Below are 20,876 nucleotides of genomic sequence, written 5' to 3'. Positions count from 1 at the left end.
ACTGCAACATAGAGGGGTTTGCAATAGAGAGTGATACGTATCATAATCTGAAACACGTGCCGCATCATAAAGAGGAAGATGTGACAAAGAAGACCTAAGACAGTTGAACAACTAGAAACCTGTATTAGACAAGAATCGGATAACATTTCTATTCCTAAACTTGAGCAACTTGTCTCCTCAGTCCCCAGACGTTTGCAGACTGTTATAAAGAAGAGGGGATGCCACACAGTGGTAAACATGGCCTTGTCCCAATTTTTTTTAGATGTGTTGATGGCATGAAATGTAAAAGCAACTTATTTTTGCTCGTAAAATTATACATTTGAGTCAGTTTAAACATTTGATATGTCATCTATGTTGTATTCTGATTAAAATATTAAAATTTGATATTTTATTGCATTCTTGTTTATTGAAATTTTTATTGCAATAAACAAAAACAAAAATATTTTATTGCAAAATTGCATTTTGTTTTTATTCACAATTTCTACAGTGTCCAAACTTTTTTGGAATTGGGTTTGTATTATGTTATCAAGCAAGTATAGTTTTCTAAAAAAAACTTTTTAAAAAAATCTGAAGTGCGCATTCAATAAGTGCACTTTTTTTTCACAAGGACGGAAATATTTCAATTTCAACAAAGGTAAATCCATTTTCAAATTCAGTGATTATTTGCTCATATCGCTCCAAAAATAACAGCATACATGTCTGGAATAATGTGCCGTAAATATATGGAGCTAGAAATATGACCAAATGATCTGAATTTTAATTGTATAAATCTGAATGATTGACAAGTGTAATCTAACAAAATTGAATATTACGTTGCATTTTATATAGTTCTGAATTGAGTTTTTAAATGTTAAATATAGAACATTTGAAATTGAACAAATCTGAAATGTTTTTATGTAAAAATTGTATTGACATGTATTTTAAAACAGCAGATATTTTGTTCTGAATTAATAGACTGGAAAAAATCAGTTTTTGAAAATACAGAATCAAGATGAAGAAGAAATTCAGATCATCAAATTCAATATTCTAAAATTCAAACTGCAGAAATTCAGATCTTACAGAAAGTAGGCCAGAGGTCATCATCAGGGAAGAGTAAAGGATGTCAGAAAAGTGAAACGGAGCACGGTCTGATCATTTAATTTCCTATTTGTAATGAAATAAAGAGAAAAGATTAAAAAAAAAGAGATTTCGGCTAGATTTCTAATTTTTCGTGCATGGTTTACAAATCGCTGATTAGTGAAGAAAATCTCTGCATTTGACGTCATCTCTCGTTCTCCAGGGCTGAATCCAAAATCGCCCCCTAAACCCTCATTCACTATTCCCTACTTTACCCCACTAATAGGCTACAGTTAACTTGATTGAGTGAATGAAAACAAGTGCGTGAAGTCGGACAGCCGTTGAGTGTAGCCTACATCGGCTGTAGCTACACTCGTTTATTGCGGTGTGGGGTTGAATGAGTGCACTCAAACATGTCCACTATGGTTTCGGACAATGGCTGTTCCCTCAAATAATGCCTATTTGAGGGTATAGGGGGCGATCTCGGATTCAGCCCATGTCTGTTCAACAAAATAATAGTCTTAAAGCAGTAGTAGGCCACTTCTTAAACTGTACAGGACAGGTCCTAGATCGGGCTTTCTTCTGTGCAACTTAACGCATTTCACAGAAAAAAATGTTTATTCAATATATGAAATATTAATCAGCACACGGCCTGTTTTATTTAATTATGAGAAGTAAAATATGTGTTGTGAGGCTGCACTGGACAGAGAGAGGCTGCGCGAAGAGCAGGCTAAAGCACAGACCAATGTTCAGTTTCACTTCAGACAAATAGGACTATTACTGAATTAGAAAATATTTAACAGAAGATCACAAGTGTGATAGTTTGTCTGACAGGACCGTATTCGCCTTTATGATGTAGCTCATGGGTGTGGACACAGAGCAGCTCTACTGTCCTGTATGCAACAGTTTACTATCCATAAAAAAAGATTGGAACAGTAAAATGTTTGGTCAGCAGCAATTTTAACGTAAGCATTGAACATGCAGCCAGTCGCGGTTTGACGTGGCCGAGAACGAATGTCAGATCATTCAAACAAAACAAAGTTATTCGTCCTGGCTTCAAAGTTCAATAACATCAAAAATAAAAATAAAAATCTCTGAGAGACAGAGACAGATGCAGCTGTAATCTAAACGTTTTATTTGTGTAGCCTATATTTAGCCAAACTTTTTAGTCAACTTGTCAAAACTGAATTTTTCCAGTCTATTTACTCAGAACAAAATATCTGCTGTTTTAAAATATATCACTATAAAATTTCGACATAAAAACATTTCAGAAGTGTTCAATTTCAAATGTTCTATATTTAACATTTAAAAATTCAAAACTATGTACAATGCAATATAATATTCAATTTTGTTAGATTACACTTTCAATTTCAGATAATTTTGTCATATTTCTAGCTTCATATAAATTTTGGCAGAATTTTTTGTGTGAACTGTTCCTTTAAGTAAAAATGTTGTTAAATGTGTGTAATAGTAAAGTGTGTGTAATAGTATAAGTTGTCTAGTACAAGAAGCACCTGCATCATCGAGGTTTTCGAGGCTTTGTGCCCTCCTTTCTTCTTGACTCTCTTCTTTTACAGTCGACAGAACTTCCTGTGAGGCCGACCTACACGGCTGGATAGAGTTTTTCTTTCTTCTCGAGGATGCACCACGGAGCGCTAAAAGTAAAAAAGGGTGGGAAATGTGAGATGTGGTACAGCATTTCAAATTATCATATTTAAATGTAAATAATAAAGAAGCATTAAACTTACGGTGAGTCTTTTTAAATACTGTGCCGCCCATGAATTTCAGGAATCTGTCAGCATAGAAATTAGGTCTATGGACAGACACTGTGTCCTACCATGCAAAGTTGCAAAGAGCCGTAAATCATGATAATGTTCAAACAGAAATATTTAAGAAAATAATATATCATTTAATAAAAGGAAAGATACATACACCATCATGCACAAGAGCCTTCCATGAGTGTTCAACCTTCTTTATAAATCTATAAGAGAGAAATATTCAGTATTCAACATTCCATTATGAGTATCAGTATCAGTAATTATGAAGTATTAATTTTTTTCTGTAAACACACATGAAGACGAAGACCAGCGGGATAATGAACAACAAACCGATCAGGCATAACATTATGATACCTTCCTAATATTGTGTTGGTCCCCCTTTTGCTGCCAAAACAGCCCTATCCCGTCGAGGCACTCCACTAAGACCCCTGAAGGTGAGCTGTGGTATCTGGCACCGAGATGTTAGCAGCAGATCCTTTAAGAGGTGGGACCTCCATAGATCAGACTTATTTGTTCAACACCTCAAACTTGTGCTCCTCAAACCTTTCCTAAATTCCTATTTTTGCTTTGTGTCATGGTGCATTATCCTGCTGAAAGAGGTCACAGCCACCAAGGAATACTGTTTCCATGAAAGTGTGTACATGGTCTTCAACAATGCTTAGGTAGGCTGTACGTGTTAAAGTAAAATCCACATGGACGGCAGGACCCAAGGTTTCCCAGCAGAACATTGCCCAAAGCCTCACGCTGCCTCCGCTGGCTTGCCTTCTTCCCATTGTGTATCCTGGTGCCATGTGTTCTCCAGGTAAGTGACGCACACGCACCCGGCCATCCATGTGATGTTAAAGAAAATGTGATTCATCAGACCAGGCACTTTCCTCCATTGCGTCCACTGATCATCCAGTTCTGATGCTCATTGTTGCAGACCGGGAACACCCCACAAGAGCTGCAGTTATGGAGATGCTCTGCAGTTGTCTAGCCATCACAATTTGGCTCTTGTCAAGCTCACTCAAATCCTTACGCGTGCCCAGTTTTCCTGCTTGTAGCACATTAACTTTAAGGACAAAATGTTCACTTGCTGCCTAATATACCCCCCCCCCCCCCTCCCACTAACAGGTGCCGTGATGAAAGGATAATTAGGGATGCACGATATTAGATTTTTGCCGATATCCGATATGCCGATATTTTTCAGCTCCTTTTGGCCGATGCCAATACCGATGCCGATATATGATGTTTCTTAAAAAACTAAGTTCGGGAGAAGCACGTTCAAATGATCTACCTAATCATGATGTCATTCCAACCAGCTGTCAACAATCAGTAATCAACATGTCTACCAATCAGCTCAAGTGGAGGATCACATAAATACCCAGTCAACTCACCAACGTTCCTTGACAAAGTTTGCAGCATTCTGGCAGGTCACTTTTTCTACCCACGCTGTCAACATGGCTCCACACGCTGCTTGAAGCTATGCTACAATGCTACAAAACTTACCTTACAAATTCCTAAGCTACATAAAGCCCCTTTTGGCCGCTTTTCATCAGCATTATTTCAAACCAATGGCTCCTCAACATCACGGTAAAAGAATTCCTGTTTTTTCCAGAGTGTAATGTGGTCTTTGCCACAATTCAATCAATGAGGAGTCAATTGTTTGAGCAGCGCTCAGACACTGTAAAGAGTGCACACTGCACAGACTTACAGCAGGACAGCTACAACAGCTCCTGTCCCAAGAAATTGAAATGTATCTTAAATAACATAGTTCCGGCACGCATCAAGCTTTGTTGTGATCTTGCTGCCTCTGTGTACAACAGACAGAAAAATGTCACACACAAAGTGCATTTGCCGTGGTGATGAACAATAAATTTACTCGCTCGCAAAGCGAATGAATGTATCGTGAGGCTAAGTAACTTAAATGTTGACAATACAGCATAATGATTATTTAAGCCATCTTATATTTTGGAGACAGAAACATACATCACATCTTCCTAATTGTGATTAAACTTTTGAATGTGGCGCCGTGTTGCGTTCAGAATATTACAGTTTCAGAGCATTTACAATCAATGTATGGCGCCAAGTTCTTATGAACCAGGACTGTTTTCTTTAATGTGATTATATTGTAATGTTGTATGCTAAATTTAATAAGAGTTGGACCCAAATGGGTCTCTTTCAAAATAAGAGTCCCATTATGGTTTTACAAACATGCTTTTCCATTTTGTTCCATCTAACTTTTTCTCCACCACAGAAGCAGTGATGTTCCATCTTCTCCCACAGGAGCTCAGTTTCTCTGGCTAATTTCTCCTCTGCCATAACAGTGCTATTCTCTCTGCTCCCACAGGAGCTCAGTTTTCTGGCTAATCTTTTTCTCCTCTGCGCCACAGCAGCGCTGTTATCTCTGCTCCCGCAAGAGCTCAGTTTCTCCGGCTATTTTTCTCCTGTGCCACAGCAGTGCTGTTCTTTCTGCTCCCACAGGAGCCCAGTTTCTCTGGCTAATTTCTCCAGTATCCATAACAGTGTGTTTCCTTTTGCTCCCACAGGAGCTCAGTTTCTCTGGCTAATTCCTCCAGTGTCCATAACAGTGTGTTTCCCTCTGCTCCCGCAGGAGCTCAGTTTCTCTGGCAATTTTCTCCACCGCCAAAGCAGTTGTTGTTCCCTCTGCTCCCACAGGAGCTCAGTTTTTCTGGCTAACCGTTTTTCCACTGCTCCCACAGGAGCTCAGTTTTTCTGGCTAACCGTTTTTCCACTGCTCCCACAGGAGCTCAGTTTTTCTGGCTAACCGTTTCTCCACTGCTGCAGCAGTGCTGACCGTTTCTCCACTGCCAAAGCAGTGCTGTTCCCTCTGCTCCCACAGGAGCTCAGTTTTTTCTGGCTAACCGTTTCTCCACTGCTGCAGCAGTGCTGTTCCCTCTGCTCCCACAGGAGCTCAGTTTCTCTGGCTAACCGTTTCTCCACTGCCAAAGCAGTGTTGTTCTTTATGCTTCCGCAGGAGCTGAAGAAAATCAGCATTTGGTCCTACCCATTGCAATGTTTGAGAATGAAATTTATCCATCTGACGAAGATCCTCTACAGCATCCCACAGCTGCAAGGAGCACCACAACCCAACAAGACACCGTGACTGAATCTCCAGCAACACAGCGTGGCCGTCGGCCCAGCCGAGCCACATCCCGTACACCGAGACGCAGAGGCATGCCATCGCCTCCACCTTCAAGACATCCACCATCCCCAGCTTCCTCCTACTCCTCAGTACAACCTACGATTCCAGCAACAGAGAAATGGACCGTACTAGGGTTAAGACAAGTGCTAATCAGTGTCGATGATAATTTTTCCAGAAGAATTAATAAAGCCAAATTATACAACCTGTACGTGTCACTTCAATCAGCTTCTCCATCTCCAAAATCCACTCCACCTTCCAAAACTACAAACAGGTCAAGGAAACATAAGGATCCGAACTCACGCTCTCAAAAGACCCCTTCTCCCACAGAACTGGTTCTTCCTCGAGCACCAGGCCACTACAGCAGGCCCTCAGCTAGCCCGGGCCGCGCCCCAGTTCCAGCCACCGCTGCCATCGTCGCCGCCACCCAGCCCAACTCATCTCTCTGCTCCGCCGAGCCAGAGACCGTGGGTGTTTCCAGCATTGCACCTCAGGTTAGAAATACCAGTTTCCTCTGCCCCAGGCAATCCTTTAAGCGTAAGTACGCTTCCGCCAGCAGCTCAAGCTTTGTATCACAGCTTTTCCTGTCACTTTTTCTAACCCCTTCCCTTGGCCTGCAGCCCCACCATCAAACTCTAGCGCGAGGCTGCCTCCCAGCTGCTTTTTGTCCTCCTTAGCTTTCCTCTTTACCCTTTTTTCCCATTCCTCCTTTGTCGGGGACCGACCGAAACGAGAGGTTGCCTCCGCAAGCGGTTTTCGGCCCCTGGTTTCTATCCGCCTAACACTTTTTCCCAAACTAGCGCTCCATTCACTCTGTTTTCTGCAACACAGATGCCCTTCCCGCCGAATGCTACAGCCTTGGAACTGCCCCCTGTCGCCAGCAACATTAGAGCACAGATCCTCACAGAAATTCAGGCTGTTGGCGCCAGAGGCGTACCCATTCCCATTCCCAACCCCAGTACCAAAGTATTGAGAGCTAATATTCCCATAAACCACCCATTGAGACCCCTCATTGACGCTTCTCTCAATTCCATCCTTCAAGCTGTTTCCCCCAGAACCCTCCAATCCTACCTAACTGCATGGAAGTGTTTCAAGTCTTTTCACTCCATATACAAGCTGAATTTTCCAGATTATTCTTTGCTTACCATCACTTCATTCTTATCTTATTTCAACAGCATCAAGAACCTCCAAGTCAGCTCCATCAAGGGTCATCTAAGCTGAATTCAACAAACTTGTGTTTGGTCTGCCCTCTCCAGAAATAACCAATTCACAAACATCCATGCTCATCAAAGGCATCCAAAAAACTCAACCCACCCACGCAGACAACCAATAACTCTAGACATACTTACCAAATGTATCTCCACCCTCCGCCAAGGCTACCACTCCACCAATACTGCCCGCACTCTGGATGCAATGTTTATATTGGCTTGCTCCAGTTTTCTCAGAAGCTCAGAAATTACCATCACGTCCACCTTCAACCCAAAGCTTCATCCTATAATTTCAAACCTAGCAGTGCTAGATGACGAAACAATCTCTTACTTCATCAAACAAAGCAAGACGGATCAAATGAAAAAAGGGCAATCCATTTACATTTTCAACCTTCCATCACCAATCCAGCCGTATCAATCCATTTTAGCCAACCTACATTTCAGAAGTTTGCAGACTAAACTTTTATCTGAACCACTCTTCACAGACGATGCTAACCGCCCTGTCACACGTTTCTGGTTCCAAAAACACCTCAAGTCTATACTGATTCTATCCGGCATCTCGGCAGACAACTTTTCTAGCCATTCATTCCGCATAGGTGCAGCAACCACAACTGCTCAAAAAGGTCTCTCCCAGCACCAGATCCAAAAACTTGGTCGCTGGTCGTCAGAGGCTTTCAAGAGCTACATCCGCTCCAATCGCTCCCACATCAAAGAAGCCCAACAGACCCTCATCAGCTAAAATTGTTTCAGCTTCAGCTTGTTTCCATACACTCAATCCTACAGGATCACCACATCCACTCCAATTCAACATCACCAAATTCACTAAATGAATCAATAATATTCACTGCCGTAGCAGCATCTCTCCAGTCACTCCCGCAGGAACCCACCTCAAATTTTTCACTGCAGCAGTGTTATCTCCTCCGCTCTAATAGAAGCTCAGGATTCTCCATCCAGCTGGCTCTCACTGCCGCAGCAGTGTTATCTCCTCCGCTCTAACAGAAGCTCAGGATTCTCCATCCAGCTGGCTGTCACTGCCGCAGCAGTGTTATCTCCTCCGCTCTAACAGAAGCTCAAGATTCTCCATCCAGCTGGCTCTCACTGCCACAGCAGTGTTATCTCCTCCGCTCTAACAGGAGCTCAGGATTCTCCATCCAGCTGGCTCTCACTGCCGCAGCAGTGTAATCTCCTCCGCTCTAACAGAAGCTCAAGATCCTCCATCCAGCTGGCTGTCACTGCCGCAGCAGTATCTCCCCCGCTCTAACAGAAGCTCAGGATTCTCCATCCAGCTGGCTCTCACTGCCGCAGCAGTGTTATCTCCTCCGCTCTAACAGAAGCTCAGGATTCTCCATCGAGCTGGCTGTCACTGCCGCAGCAGTGTTATCTCCTCCGCTCTAACAGAAGCTCAAGATTCTCCATCCAGCTGGCTCTCACTGCCACAGCAGTGTTATCTCCTCCGCTCTAACAGGAGCTCAGGATTCTCCATCCAGCTGGCTCTCACTGCCGCAGCAGTGTAATCTCCTCCGCTCTAACAAAAGTTCAGGATTCCCAATCCAGCTGGCTCTCACTGCCACAGCAGTGTTTTCTCCTCCGCTCTAACAAAAGTTCAGAATTCTCCATCCAGCTGGCTCTCACTGCCGCAGCAGTGTTATCTCCTCCGCTCTAACAAAAGCTCAGGATTCTTCATCCAGCTGGCTCTCACTGCCGCAGCAGTATCTCCTCTGCTCTAACAGAAGTTCAGGATTCTCCATCCAGCTGGCTCTCACTGCCGCAGCAGTGTTATCTCCTCCGCTCTAACAAAAGTTCAGGATTCTCCATCCAGCTGGCTCTCACTGCCGCAACAGTGTTATCTCCTTCGCTCCAATAGAAGCTCAGTATTCCCCATCCAGCTGGATCTCACTGCCGCAGCAGTGTTATCTCCTTCGCTCCAATGGAAGCTCAGCATTCCCCATCCAGCTGGCTCTCACTGCCGCAGCAGTATCTCCTCCGTTCTTACAGAAGCAAAGCTTTCCCATCCAGCTAGTTCTCACTGCCGCAGCATTATCTCATTCGCTCCAGCAGAAGCCCAGTTTCTCCAACCGACTTTACTGCAAAACAGTGTCATCTCCTCCGCTCCAACAGAAGCCAGTTCCTCCACCCAAAGGCCTCCACTGCCACAGCAGTGATACCGCCTCAGCTCCCGCAAGAGTTCCGTTTTTTCCATTCAACTTGCTTGTACTGCCGCAGCAGTGATTTCTCCATATTTCCGCAGGAGTGTCAGTTCTACGTCCAACCCAGCTCACTGGTTTCGAAAAACAAGTTAAAATGGCTCGTCTCCACGGCTGCAGCAGTATCGACAACTCGGCTCTCGCAAAGCCCGATACTCCATTGAAACTCGTTTCAATACCACAGCAATGTCGTCATCTCCATTCCCACAGGAGCCCAATCATCCGTGCAAATTGTTCGTTTGGATAGTTGGAAAGCAAGTTGAAACGTCTCGTATCCTCTGCCGCAGCAGTTATAGTCAATTTCGCTCCCGCAGGAGCTCTGATACGTCTTTTCAAAACCTGTTTCACTGTCTCAGCAGTCTCACCTTCTCCACCCCACAGGAGCCCAATTCTCTGTACAACTGGGTCTTCGGATAGTTTGGAAAGCAGATTTAAAAGGGCTCATCTCCACTGCCACAGCAGTATCACCAACCTCACTCCCGCAGGAGTTCTGTTCCTCCATCCAAACTTGTCCCACCCCCACAGCAGTGTCATCTTCTCAACTCCTACAGGAGCCTAATTCTTTGTACAGCCAGCTCATTGGATACGTTTGAAAGTATGCTGAAACAGCTCGTCTCCACTGCCACAGCACTGCTATCTCCTCTCGCCTACACGCAACCACCCCAGCTGACTACCAACGAGGTTCACCTTTCTGATATCACGACCATACAAACCTCAGACAATAATGAACAAGATCTCCCGATCCAGTGACTATCCCCCCCTTCGATTGGCACAGCACCAGTTCATGCTCTGCAACTTTTGGGGGGCACCAACATCATTTACTGGCTGCTGTCCTATGCTAGTAGCAATTTTTTGGGGGAGTACTCTGGGTTCGGGCCAAATACCGAGCTCGGAGCCCTCTCCTCGGACAGCACGCCAAATACGCATACCATTTATTCTATCTGAATTATTTGTAAGTGTGAACTCGTGAAATGATGTTTCTTAAAAAACTAAGTTCGGGAGAAGCACGTTCAAATGATCTACCTAATCATGATGTCATTCCAACCAGCTGTCAACAATCAGTAATCAACATGTCTACCAATCAGCTCAAGTGGAGGATCACATAAATACCCAGTCAACTCACCAACGTTCCTTGACAAAGTTTGCATCCCTCCACCACCCCTTCTACCTCACACGCACCTGGTTAACTTACCTAACCAGAAATACGGGGGGAGTACTCTGGGTTCGGGCCAAATACCGAGCTCGGAGCCCTCTCCTCGGACAGCACGCCAAATACGCATACCATTTATTCTATCTGAATTATTTGTAAGTGTGAACTCGTGAAATGTTTATTTGTTACCTTTGTTTGGAACCAACACCATTTTGAGCAAAAACTTTTTTTTTTCATTCTGGTTTCAGATTTCTGAGGTCTCCTTACTAAAAGGATTCTTGTTGAAGATAAATAAATGTTAATAAAGTTCTTTGTATGATAAGAGTATATTAAAAGCCCTGAAAATAACAATAATACATTTAACCAATTATAAATAAAATAAAAAAATATTTTTTTACCCCAGATGCAGCTGTAACCTAAATATTGTATTTTGGGATTTAGCATTTGTGCACACCTATTGTAGAGCTCCTTGGATTATTTTTCATCATCCATTTCCTAAAATTTTATTACAGAATAATACACGGTATATAAAAGTATTTAATGTACAAGTGTCTTGCTTGTGATTTATGACATCATTACTGATTTGTTTATTCAGAACAAGAAGTAACTTTAATTTATTAAAATTCTACTGTATAACTACTTCTAGTAGTTAGTGTAACAAGTAGTGTATTCTACTTTTCATTGTATAACTGTAACAACAGCGCCCCTACTACATGTATAAATATATAGCGGTTTGGAGTTCGGGCACTAGGACCTGGAGGAGCTTCTGCTGCTGTGGAGGCTGCCGCACACGCTAGAGAGTGGGGAGACGCGATTGGGCTTGTTTTGGTCTAGTTGTTGTGAATACCAGGCAAATCTGCTGCTGACGGTCACGTGCATTCACAAATTTAAGGCAGCATTTAAAAACAGTCAATATAAATCACTGTATATGCATGACCGCAGTGCTGACATGGTCTCATCGCTGTAGCACTCCTTGCACACGTGAGTTATTGCAGGCGCATATTAACACGTTATCATATCGGCAAGGCATATTGGCATCATTTTTTCATTTTGGCCGATGCCGATTTATATATTTTAAGCGTTTATCGGCCGATTCCGATGTTGTGCCGATAATATCGTGCATCCCTAAGGATAATCAGTGTTAGTGGTCATAATGTTATGCCTGATCAGTGTATATAGACTTTATTTACAAACTCAAACACGCAGGAGATCACAAAGAAAAAAATCCACACATTGACGCAAATATAAACTCAAGATACGAACTGACCAAGAGAAACTGAAACACAGTCGCTTTGTCCGAAATCACATACTGAGTAGTTACTACATTTGAATATGCTCAATATAATATGAATATGGGTAGTATGAGTTTAATCCGGACATACTACATCCGCCATGTTGTTACGGTCACGTGACCTACCAGCGTCAGTTGTGTCGGTTTACTTCCATTCATAAATCCTCTCCAATGGCCTCACAGGATAGTAAAGCACTATTGAATGCACACTTCAGAATCTCGGCGGAAGTAGTAGGTCATCCAGGGAAATTTCGCCTACTGTTTTTCGAATACTATGTATTCAGACATTTTGGCATACTGTTTTTTGCATACTACATAGTAGGGAAGTATTTGATTTCGGACGCAGCGAGGTAGTATAAATACTAGATGCAAACAAAGGAAACTAAATGAAGAACACGTGAACATAATCAAACAATCAGTTAGTAACTACAGAAACAATCTAACAACGAGAACAAAGGGGACAGGAACTAAACAGAGAAAGGAAACACAAGAAATAAAGGAGTTATAAACTTAACATAAACGTTACAAGGTGATTCATACCTGTAGGACTGGAGGATATCAATAATCCCCAAAAAGATCAGCAACTTCTCTTCTTTGTGTTTAGCAGGGATGCCACCCAATCTAGAGAAAACATGATTATTTCAAAATTAATTCAAGGTCAGTCATAAAATCTATTGAAATATATATTTTAAATGTTTAAAAGAACAGAGGAAGCTTTAATTTTTTTTTAAATCCATTACTCCCCCCTTTTTTGGCAATCAGATTCCCAGAAAACACCCTTTTTCTATTAATCATTTTGTGTATTCAGATTCAGAATAACAAATTATTTATAGATATATTAATACTATGGCCTGTCTGAATAATTGACTCTGATTGGCTGGAAGCTCTGTAATAAAATCAATTGAATCACCATTCTATATTACAGCAGTACACCGTTTTTCTCGCTTTCCATCGCTTTGGTGCATTTCTCACATCACTATTTACATTTTACTTGAGAGAAGCTGGACAGACAGTTGAGCCCAATTTGAACATCATGCCATAGTCAATGTCCCTGGACAACAAGTTCTGCAGTCGATTGGTGTTGTGGCACACAACACTGTCTTGGGGTTGCACAACACAGAAAGGCTTCTACATTTGTTACTAAACTCCCTCAATGAAATCCACTTTCTGCAGGGCGATCAGGAGAAAATTGAGCGAAATTTTATAGTTGTATCGGACAATATCCAATTTCACCTTTCAGCACTGGTGCAAGAGTGCTTCGAGAATCACCCAGATTTCAGGATGATGTTCCTTCCAGCATATTCTTGTCTTGGAGATGAAAATCTATTCATTCATTAATTTATTCGGTCATTTACTAGGAGAAACAACTAAACTCGTCATTAAAGAACTTTGAAGAACACAATTAAAGAACATGAAAAATGTGTATTTTCATCCATGCATTTGTATTTATCTTTTATTAAATCAACAGAGAACACACTTGTAGTTTAGAAGTTAGTATTTATTTTTGATAAATGCATTAATATAATAAACTGCCGTGCTTCATTATGCAGTGAATACTGAACGGTTTTGCCAACATAAGAGGGTGTTTAGTTTGCTGTGTTAATAATTTTTAGAGCAACTACATTAATTTGGAGAAATGTGTCAAATCAATAGAAAAAAACTGTAGCTGTTGTGCAAATGTAAATAGTGATTTGAGAAATGCACAAAAAAGAGAGCGAGAAAAACTGTAAATACAGTAATGTGTAACTTTACTGTATTTTTCAAATGGCTGTCTTGAGCATTTTCAGGTAGTGTCCCCAAGATCTGACTGTTTTGCATTGGAAAACATTTACAGAGTAAACACTGTCATAATGAAAACATGACAAAGCCATTTGACTATCTTGTTCATAAACAATGGTGTCAGGACTTTTCATCTTGATGACACAGACACTTTCATTGACATGAATACTTGCTTTTGAGGAATGAGCTATCCATTTTGAGCAAGTGACACACTTTTGCAGGTTCTCAACTAGGTTTTGGGGTTTGTACTAATTGTTTTGAGAACTGCATTTGTACTGATACAAAGCCATATGCTAAACGCTGACGTAACCCTTTAACTGTTTTGCAAATGTAAATAGTTATGTGAGAAATGCACCAAAGCTACTGAGAAAAACTGCAATGCTCTGTTTCCATTTAAAGACACAGCATAGGAATGCCATAGCATACATCGCTCAGAGATCACGCTACATGCACACAGAAACTTATCAACACGGCCGTGACTTTTATTAATACAATAGCTTCGCTACTGAATCGCTTCATTATATTTCTCAGCATGAAGGGGTTACATCGCTAGTTCACAGTTACAACATTGTTGTTAATAGTAAGAGATGCTCCCTCGATTGATAATGAATTCAAATAAATGCTAATGATAATAAACGTTATCATACACACTACTTTATCTCTGATTCAAAGCGGGTAGAATGCTTGATCTAACAAGCCATAACTGATGAAATTAACACATTTTTACTCTACTTGTCATATCGTGCTGCAAACATCAATAACAGTTTTAAGTTGGCAATGCTGGCAAATGACCATGGTATATAAACTGGATAATCCAAGGCTAGCTGTGTATTTTCATGCTCAACATGAAGGCAAAAACATGCTGAATGAAAGGCATGTTTGTGTTAATTTCTTTCTTTTTTTTTAAGTGCTGACCACAAACTTTTGAACAGTAGGCTGACATGTCTTTGAAGGATATATTTTTGGTGAAAGGGTTTGCCAAACAACTTAAATTCCTCACTGCATCTTTTATTTCGGGTTTACTCTGAGCAATTTCACTCACGTGTCATCGTCGGCATCAGGGAGAGTCTCGGCAGCTTTGCCGTCTCCTTGAATCGACTCCCGGGCTGTGGAGTAAAGGACCTTCTGCCCACCCTGACGCTTACTGTCTCCTCGGCCACCTCTCTCCCTCATCTTCCTATCCAGAACGTGGATTCCCAGCAGCAAACTGTAGTCCATGATTTTAAAGCTTTCCAGCACCTGTGGAAGAAAATGAATGGAAATCACAACCACAAATCACTTATAATGCTAAAGAGTTCTACAGTGTTCAACAACATGACTCACCCGACAATCTCTCTGAAGAGTCTTCATCAAGGCGCTGTACGTGTCTGCATCAAAGTAAAGACCTTCGTGCATCTCCTGGAAGTCCAGATCTTTAAAGGTCGGGGAGGATTTGGAGCGCTCCTTCCGTGACGCTCTGCGTTTGTAAGTGGAGCCCTTTAAGTCATATTTGTAGTGCATTTTCAAAGAGCGAGGCAGAATGTTGTTCATCACCACCAATCGGATATTAACACCACCACACTGAATGCAGTACAGCCCGTAAAACTTCGGTAAGAGGGTCCTTGGGTTCTGATTCAGATTCTGCAATCAAGAAGGAAAGATCAGTTTTTCAAGAGAGAAAAGAGTAGCTTTGAAAGATACTGTATACTCACTGTAAAAGGTGCCACTAAATGCATTACTTTTTAAAGTTGTTTTAAATAATTATTAATTTATGAACATTTTAAACTGACATAACATTTACTGCTGTTTTTAATGTGCAGTGTAGTCCTGTATTGCTACAGTGAACAGGGCCATAAAACTACTGCAATAAAATTATTATCTTTATTTGTTTTTATAATTACAAACAGGGCTTTACATTAACACCCACCAACCCACCATTTGCAATATTTTTATTCAAATTTCAATATTTTATTCAGAATACAACATAGATGACATCAAATGTTTAAACTGAGAAAATGTATCATTTTAAGAGAAAAATAAGTTGATTTTAAATTTCATGGAATCCACACATCTAAAAAAAATTGGGGCAAGGCCATGTTTACCACTGTGTAGCATCCCCTCTTCTTTTTATAACAGTCTGCAAACGTCTGGGGACTGAGGAGACAAGTTGTCTAATACAGGATTCTAGTTGTTCAACTGTCTTAGGTCTTCTTTGTTGTATCTTCCTCTTTATGATGCGGCAAATGTTTTCTATAAGTAAAAGATCTGGACAGCAGACTGGCCATTTCAGTACCCGGATCCTTCTTCTATGCAGCCATAATGTTGTAATCGATGGAGTATGTGGTCTGGCATTGTCATGTTGGAAAATGCAAGGTCTTCCCTGAAAGAGATGACATCTGGATAGGAGCATATGTTGTTCTAGAACTTGGATTTACCTTTCAGCATTGATGGTGCCTTTCCAGATGTGTAAGCTGCCCATGCCACAAGCACTCATGCAACCCCATACCATCAGAGATGCAGGCTTCTGAACTGAGCGCTGATAACAACTAGGGTTGTCTTTGTCCTCTTTAGTCCGGATGACATGGCGTCCCAGTTTTCCAAGAACTTCAAATTTTGATTTGTCAGACCACAGAACAGTTTTCCACTTTGCCACAATTCATTTTAAATAGACCTTGGCCCAGAGAAAACGCCTGCGCTTCTGCATCATATTTAGATATGGCTTCTTTTTTGACCTATAGAGTTTTAGCCGGCAACAGCGAATGACACGGTGGATTGTGTTCACCGACAATGTTTTCTGGAAGTATTCCTGAGCACATGTTGTGATTTCCATTACAGTAGCATTCTTGTATGTGATGCAGTGCCGTCTAAGGGTCTGAAGATTTGGGAATTGGTGATCCTCTGCCCATCTTGACTTCTGAGAGGTTCTTTTTTATACCCAATCATGTTGCCAATTGACCTAATAAGTTGCAAATTGGTCCTCCAGCTGTTCCTTATATGTACATTTAATTTTTCAGGCCTCTTATTGCTACCTGTCCCAACTTTTTTGAAATGTTTAGCTCTCATGAAATCAAAAATGAGCCAATATTTGGCATGACATTTCAAAATGTCTCACTTTCAACATTTGATATGTTATCTATATTCTATTGTAAATAAAATATAAGTTTATGAGATAAAAAAATTATTGCATTCCTTTTTTATTAACAATTTTTACAGTGTCCCAAATTCTTTGGAATCGGGTTTGTATTTCAGTAGTGAAAATTTCAAAATAAGGATCATAGCAGAACCACAGAGCCTCTAATGTGACAGGCATAACATTGGCTTGATGTTGGACGTTCGATATTCGTGAATTTAGGGACCTAGGAAACCATTTGGGGCCCCATTTCATGATCGGAGTGCATGGTCTTAACTGCATCGCGCAGCTGAACTTAGGGTACGTTTAAATCCACTTTTGCTAGTTTAACGACAGAATAAATGGTCAGCGTGGCAGGCACATGGTTAAGAAGAGTTGTACTTAGTCTCTTCATGAGTCATGGGTGTGTTTTAGGCAACGTGAAATAAGCCAATCAGAGTCTCATCTCCCATTCCTTTTATAAACCAGTTGCGCAGAAAATAGCTTCAAAATAGCAACGTGCCAACAATGTGCCTAAACACAACATATTTTTAGACCAGCAAACAGATAGGTGCGAGTGCATTTGCTATTTATACATCGTGCCGCAGGACGTAAAATTATAACTGCGTCAGGCTGAAACTAACAAAAAATGCTAGATTTCTGTTATTTAATAAAATTAACTATGAAAAATGGATATTTCAGAATCTTATTTTTTTCAGACAAGCATACTAGTGTTTCTCTTTCTAGATTAACCCTTTCAGAGCTAAATAGGCCTATTTAATGACCTGTCATGTACATTTCATGTAGACTTGATTTGGGTGTGTACAGTACAGTAGTTCATTTACATATAGCCAACAACAAATTTCCCAACAACAAAATTTTGGCCAGTGAAAATGCTGAGTGGCTAGTAACTTTGGAAACCACTAGCCACAGTGGCTGGTAAACAAAAAAGTTAATGTTTACAAATTATTTGTAAATATGAGAAACTAATGTTTTAGATGAAAAAATAATCACTTAAAAGACAGCAGTGTATAGTGCAGTTTCTTCCTGTATTTTTGTCACTCTTGTGGCAGACTGTGTGGCTTACCATGTAATAACCTGGAAGTAGCTTCTGCAGAAATTCAGCTTCTTTGTGTTGCACAGTCTTTATAATGAACTCATCATCACTGGTTAAGTAAAACCAGGAACTACTCGCTCCAGGATTTGACAGTTCAATCAGAGGTTCTTTACAAATAGAGTACTGCAGACAAAAAAAGATGCATTAATAATGCAGATTCTACAGAAACTACAAACACAAGTGCACTACAAACAAAAGGTCATTTTTAAAAGGTATAATTTCTGTGTTTTTAATGCTCACTAAAACTAATACTATTTAAAATAGATTTTCAATAATTTATATAAAGCTAAAAAAATATTATATAAATATTAGATGAAAAAAACTTTAATATTATTATTTAAGTACTAAAATAACTTAAATAAATATAAATTAAAGCTTAATAGAAATACTAAATATTAAAAAACTAAATATATTATAGAAATATACTAGGCTAATAATCAATAAATAATACTAAAACAACACTGCCTCATTTGAGTCCAAATGACTTTGCAATGGCATAATTTACTGGATAATTTGCCAAACTTTATTTGACATTTGTTTAGTTTTTTGTCCCATTATTTGATATATGGACTCTATTTAGTGTAATGCAATATTTTTTAAATAAAACATTAAATGTATTAATTGTAGCCAATTATCATTTAATTAAGTTAAAAACATTACATTTTAAAGGGGCTATATGTAAAGATTTTCATGTATTTATTTATTTATTTATTTTTTTGCCAATGTATGAACAGCTCTTAACAAAACTTTATACAGTATCCTAGGTTGTCTATGAAAGTCTGTAGACTAATTTGATGTTAAGGAGTCAAGATGTTTTCGCTGGGAAAATCGGGACAAGGATGTGACGTTTACACTCCCGTGTTCATTTAATGTGTCAGAACAAGAGAGGCTCTCTTTCGTTCTATGACACATGAAATTCTTATTCAATATTTAGGATAATTAATTATTCTCAAGATCTAAAGAGTTATTCTGTTAAAGAGTTGTTCTCAAACTATCATAGAGTAATTTTAATTACCTCATCTGTTGACATGACAATCGCAGAGCTGCTGCAAATATATCCACATTGCTATGATCAGATGCTTCCTTAACTGCTGTTTTCTCACAGTTGTCATTTTTGTTGTTTGTTATTGAGAGGAAAGCATGCAGCACATATCGCTGCAAAGATATTTCCAAATTCTTTTTACTTCTAAGCGAAGAATAACTTTGTTGCGAGTATAACTGTCACATGTCTGTCTGCTTGTTTGGTTTTCCTGTTGTGATTTGATTCTGTGACATGTTCCTTTGTCTTAGTTTTCCACCACTAGTCTGTTTCCTAAGTTACCCTCATTAGTTTAGTTCTGTTCAGCTGTTTAGTTAATTATCTCATTTCTGTCTGCTATTTAAGTTCCTCTTGATCACTCATTCTTTGTCTAGTCACTGTTATGCAAGGCTTTGTTTCCATTGCCTGTCTGCATGTTCCTGTGAAGTTAAGATTAAAGTTTATGTTTATTGTGATCTTCTGAGTCTTCAGCCTGTTCCTGGGTCACCAACCGTGACAACATCAGAGCATTCAATAACACTCTGTCTCTTTTTTTTATTTTATTTATTCTTTAAATAATAAGTCTTTGCCTTACCAGATAATCGTCTGGTTTAATCCCAAAGATCTCCCTAAAGTAACGGAAAGCCAAGGGAGCATAATTTTTAAAGCGAAAGTCAGGGTAATGGTGAGCTGGGGTCAGATTACTGCCTTCGCTGAAAGACAAAAGACACAATATTCATAAGTGCATTATTAAAAAATGTGTAGCTCTATTTCAAAACCTAGTGTTCCTACCCAGCAAGCAATAGTCATCATTTCTCCATCTAGGTTAACTATAGAACCGATATATATAGTCCAGCTATGAATAACCTACTTCTAGTAAAAAGAACCTCAAATTTGGTTACATGTTGTTTTTACCTAAATAACTTGTGAGATGTATGATATTCCATCATTTAAGCAAAGTCAACAGTGATTACACACTGCAAAAAATGCTCACCCCATTGGCAGATAATTGTGCTTGTTTTAAGCAAAAACTCACTTTATTTAGATTTTTTCCCCCCAGAAAACAAGCAAAAATATCATGTCATTTTACTTATCTAAAGAATATTTAGATATTTGGACTGGAAACAAGAAACAAATACTAAATAAGAAGAGCATTTTTGCAGTGCAAGGTGTTTGGATACATTTCTATGCGTAGCCACGATTGATGCCTAGTTTATTCTTGGGTTATGTTTAGATGTCTTTTCACTGACAGCCCAATTGTTGCATTGTTTTAGTCTAGACGTGTTTGGAAGACTATTAGACGTCTTTGTTTTTTTTTTTTAAATGCTTGCTGGGTATACAGCATTTAGGCATCGACCAATTACTGACCAATCGCAGTAGGTATTCAGCTGTGCTAATCAGAGGTGGAAAGAGTAACAAAATATTCTACTCAAGTAAAAGTACTGTTACTTCAATGAAATTTTACTTAAGTACAAGTAAAATTACAGGTCTAAAAATGTACTCAAGTAAAAAGTAGCTCATTTAAAAAAATTTACTCAGAGTAAAAGTTACTTAGTTACTTTTTTTAACAGTGGGGGTGGGGGACTCTCCCCTGTAGGGTTGTGATAGAATGAGATTTTCACGATATGACAACTATCTCAGAAAACATCATGGTATTAAACAATTATTTATTAAAATAAACTGTACCTATTAGGGTTGGGCGATGTCACCTAAATCACCAGCTGACGATGTGTACAGTAAAACATCGCGATGGACGATGATATCGTCCCGGGGGGGTGGGTGTGTGTGTGTGTGTGGGGGGGTGTTAATAATAATATTTTCGTTTCGCTTTTTCAAACTAGAGCTTAGATCGGCTCAAAAAAATCAAGACGGACCCTACCCGAGCCCATGCACCCGAGAGACCGGCCCTGCCCGACACATTAACTGTAATTATGAGCCCGAGCCCCATTTAAACCCAACCATTTTTGAATGCGTGGGCGTTCTGTCGAGAACGAGCCTGTAATGACTAATGAGCGGAGCGGAGCTGGTGTGACTCAGCTCAATAA

General features: G+C 40.0%; 1 protein-coding gene across 3 annotated transcripts in view; it reads right to left on the bottom strand.

Annotated features, from left to right (window-relative positions):
* Positions 1-20,876, bottom strand: part of pip5k1ba (phosphatidylinositol-4-phosphate 5-kinase, type I, beta a) — a 34,834-nt gene that overhangs the window by 2,397 nt on the left and 11,561 nt on the right. For all 3 annotated transcript variants that reach the window (XM_067433639.1, XM_067433640.1, XM_067433641.1), the window contains exons 5-12: positions 19,427-19,544; positions 17,784-17,936; positions 14,932-15,228; positions 14,651-14,847; positions 12,370-12,450; positions 2,989-3,037; positions 2,805-2,889; positions 2,571-2,711 (exon numbers count right to left, since the gene is read on the bottom strand). In XM_067433639.1, the coding sequence (XP_067289740.1) occupies positions 2,571-2,711; positions 2,805-2,889; positions 2,989-3,037; positions 12,370-12,450; positions 14,651-14,847; positions 14,932-15,228; positions 17,784-17,936; positions 19,427-19,544 (1,121 nt within the window). The remainder of the gene's footprint in view (positions 1-2,570; positions 2,712-2,804; positions 2,890-2,988; positions 3,038-12,369; positions 12,451-14,650; positions 14,848-14,931; positions 15,229-17,783; positions 17,937-19,426; positions 19,545-20,876) is intronic.

This window comes from Pseudorasbora parva, chromosome 23 (assembly GCF_024679245.1).
Source record: "Pseudorasbora parva isolate DD20220531a chromosome 23, ASM2467924v1, whole genome shotgun sequence".
NCBI lineage: Eukaryota > Metazoa > Chordata > Actinopteri > Cypriniformes > Gobionidae > Pseudorasbora > Pseudorasbora parva.
Note: the sequence above shows the minus strand (reverse complement) of the source record. Positions and strands in the feature narration are given on the sequence as shown.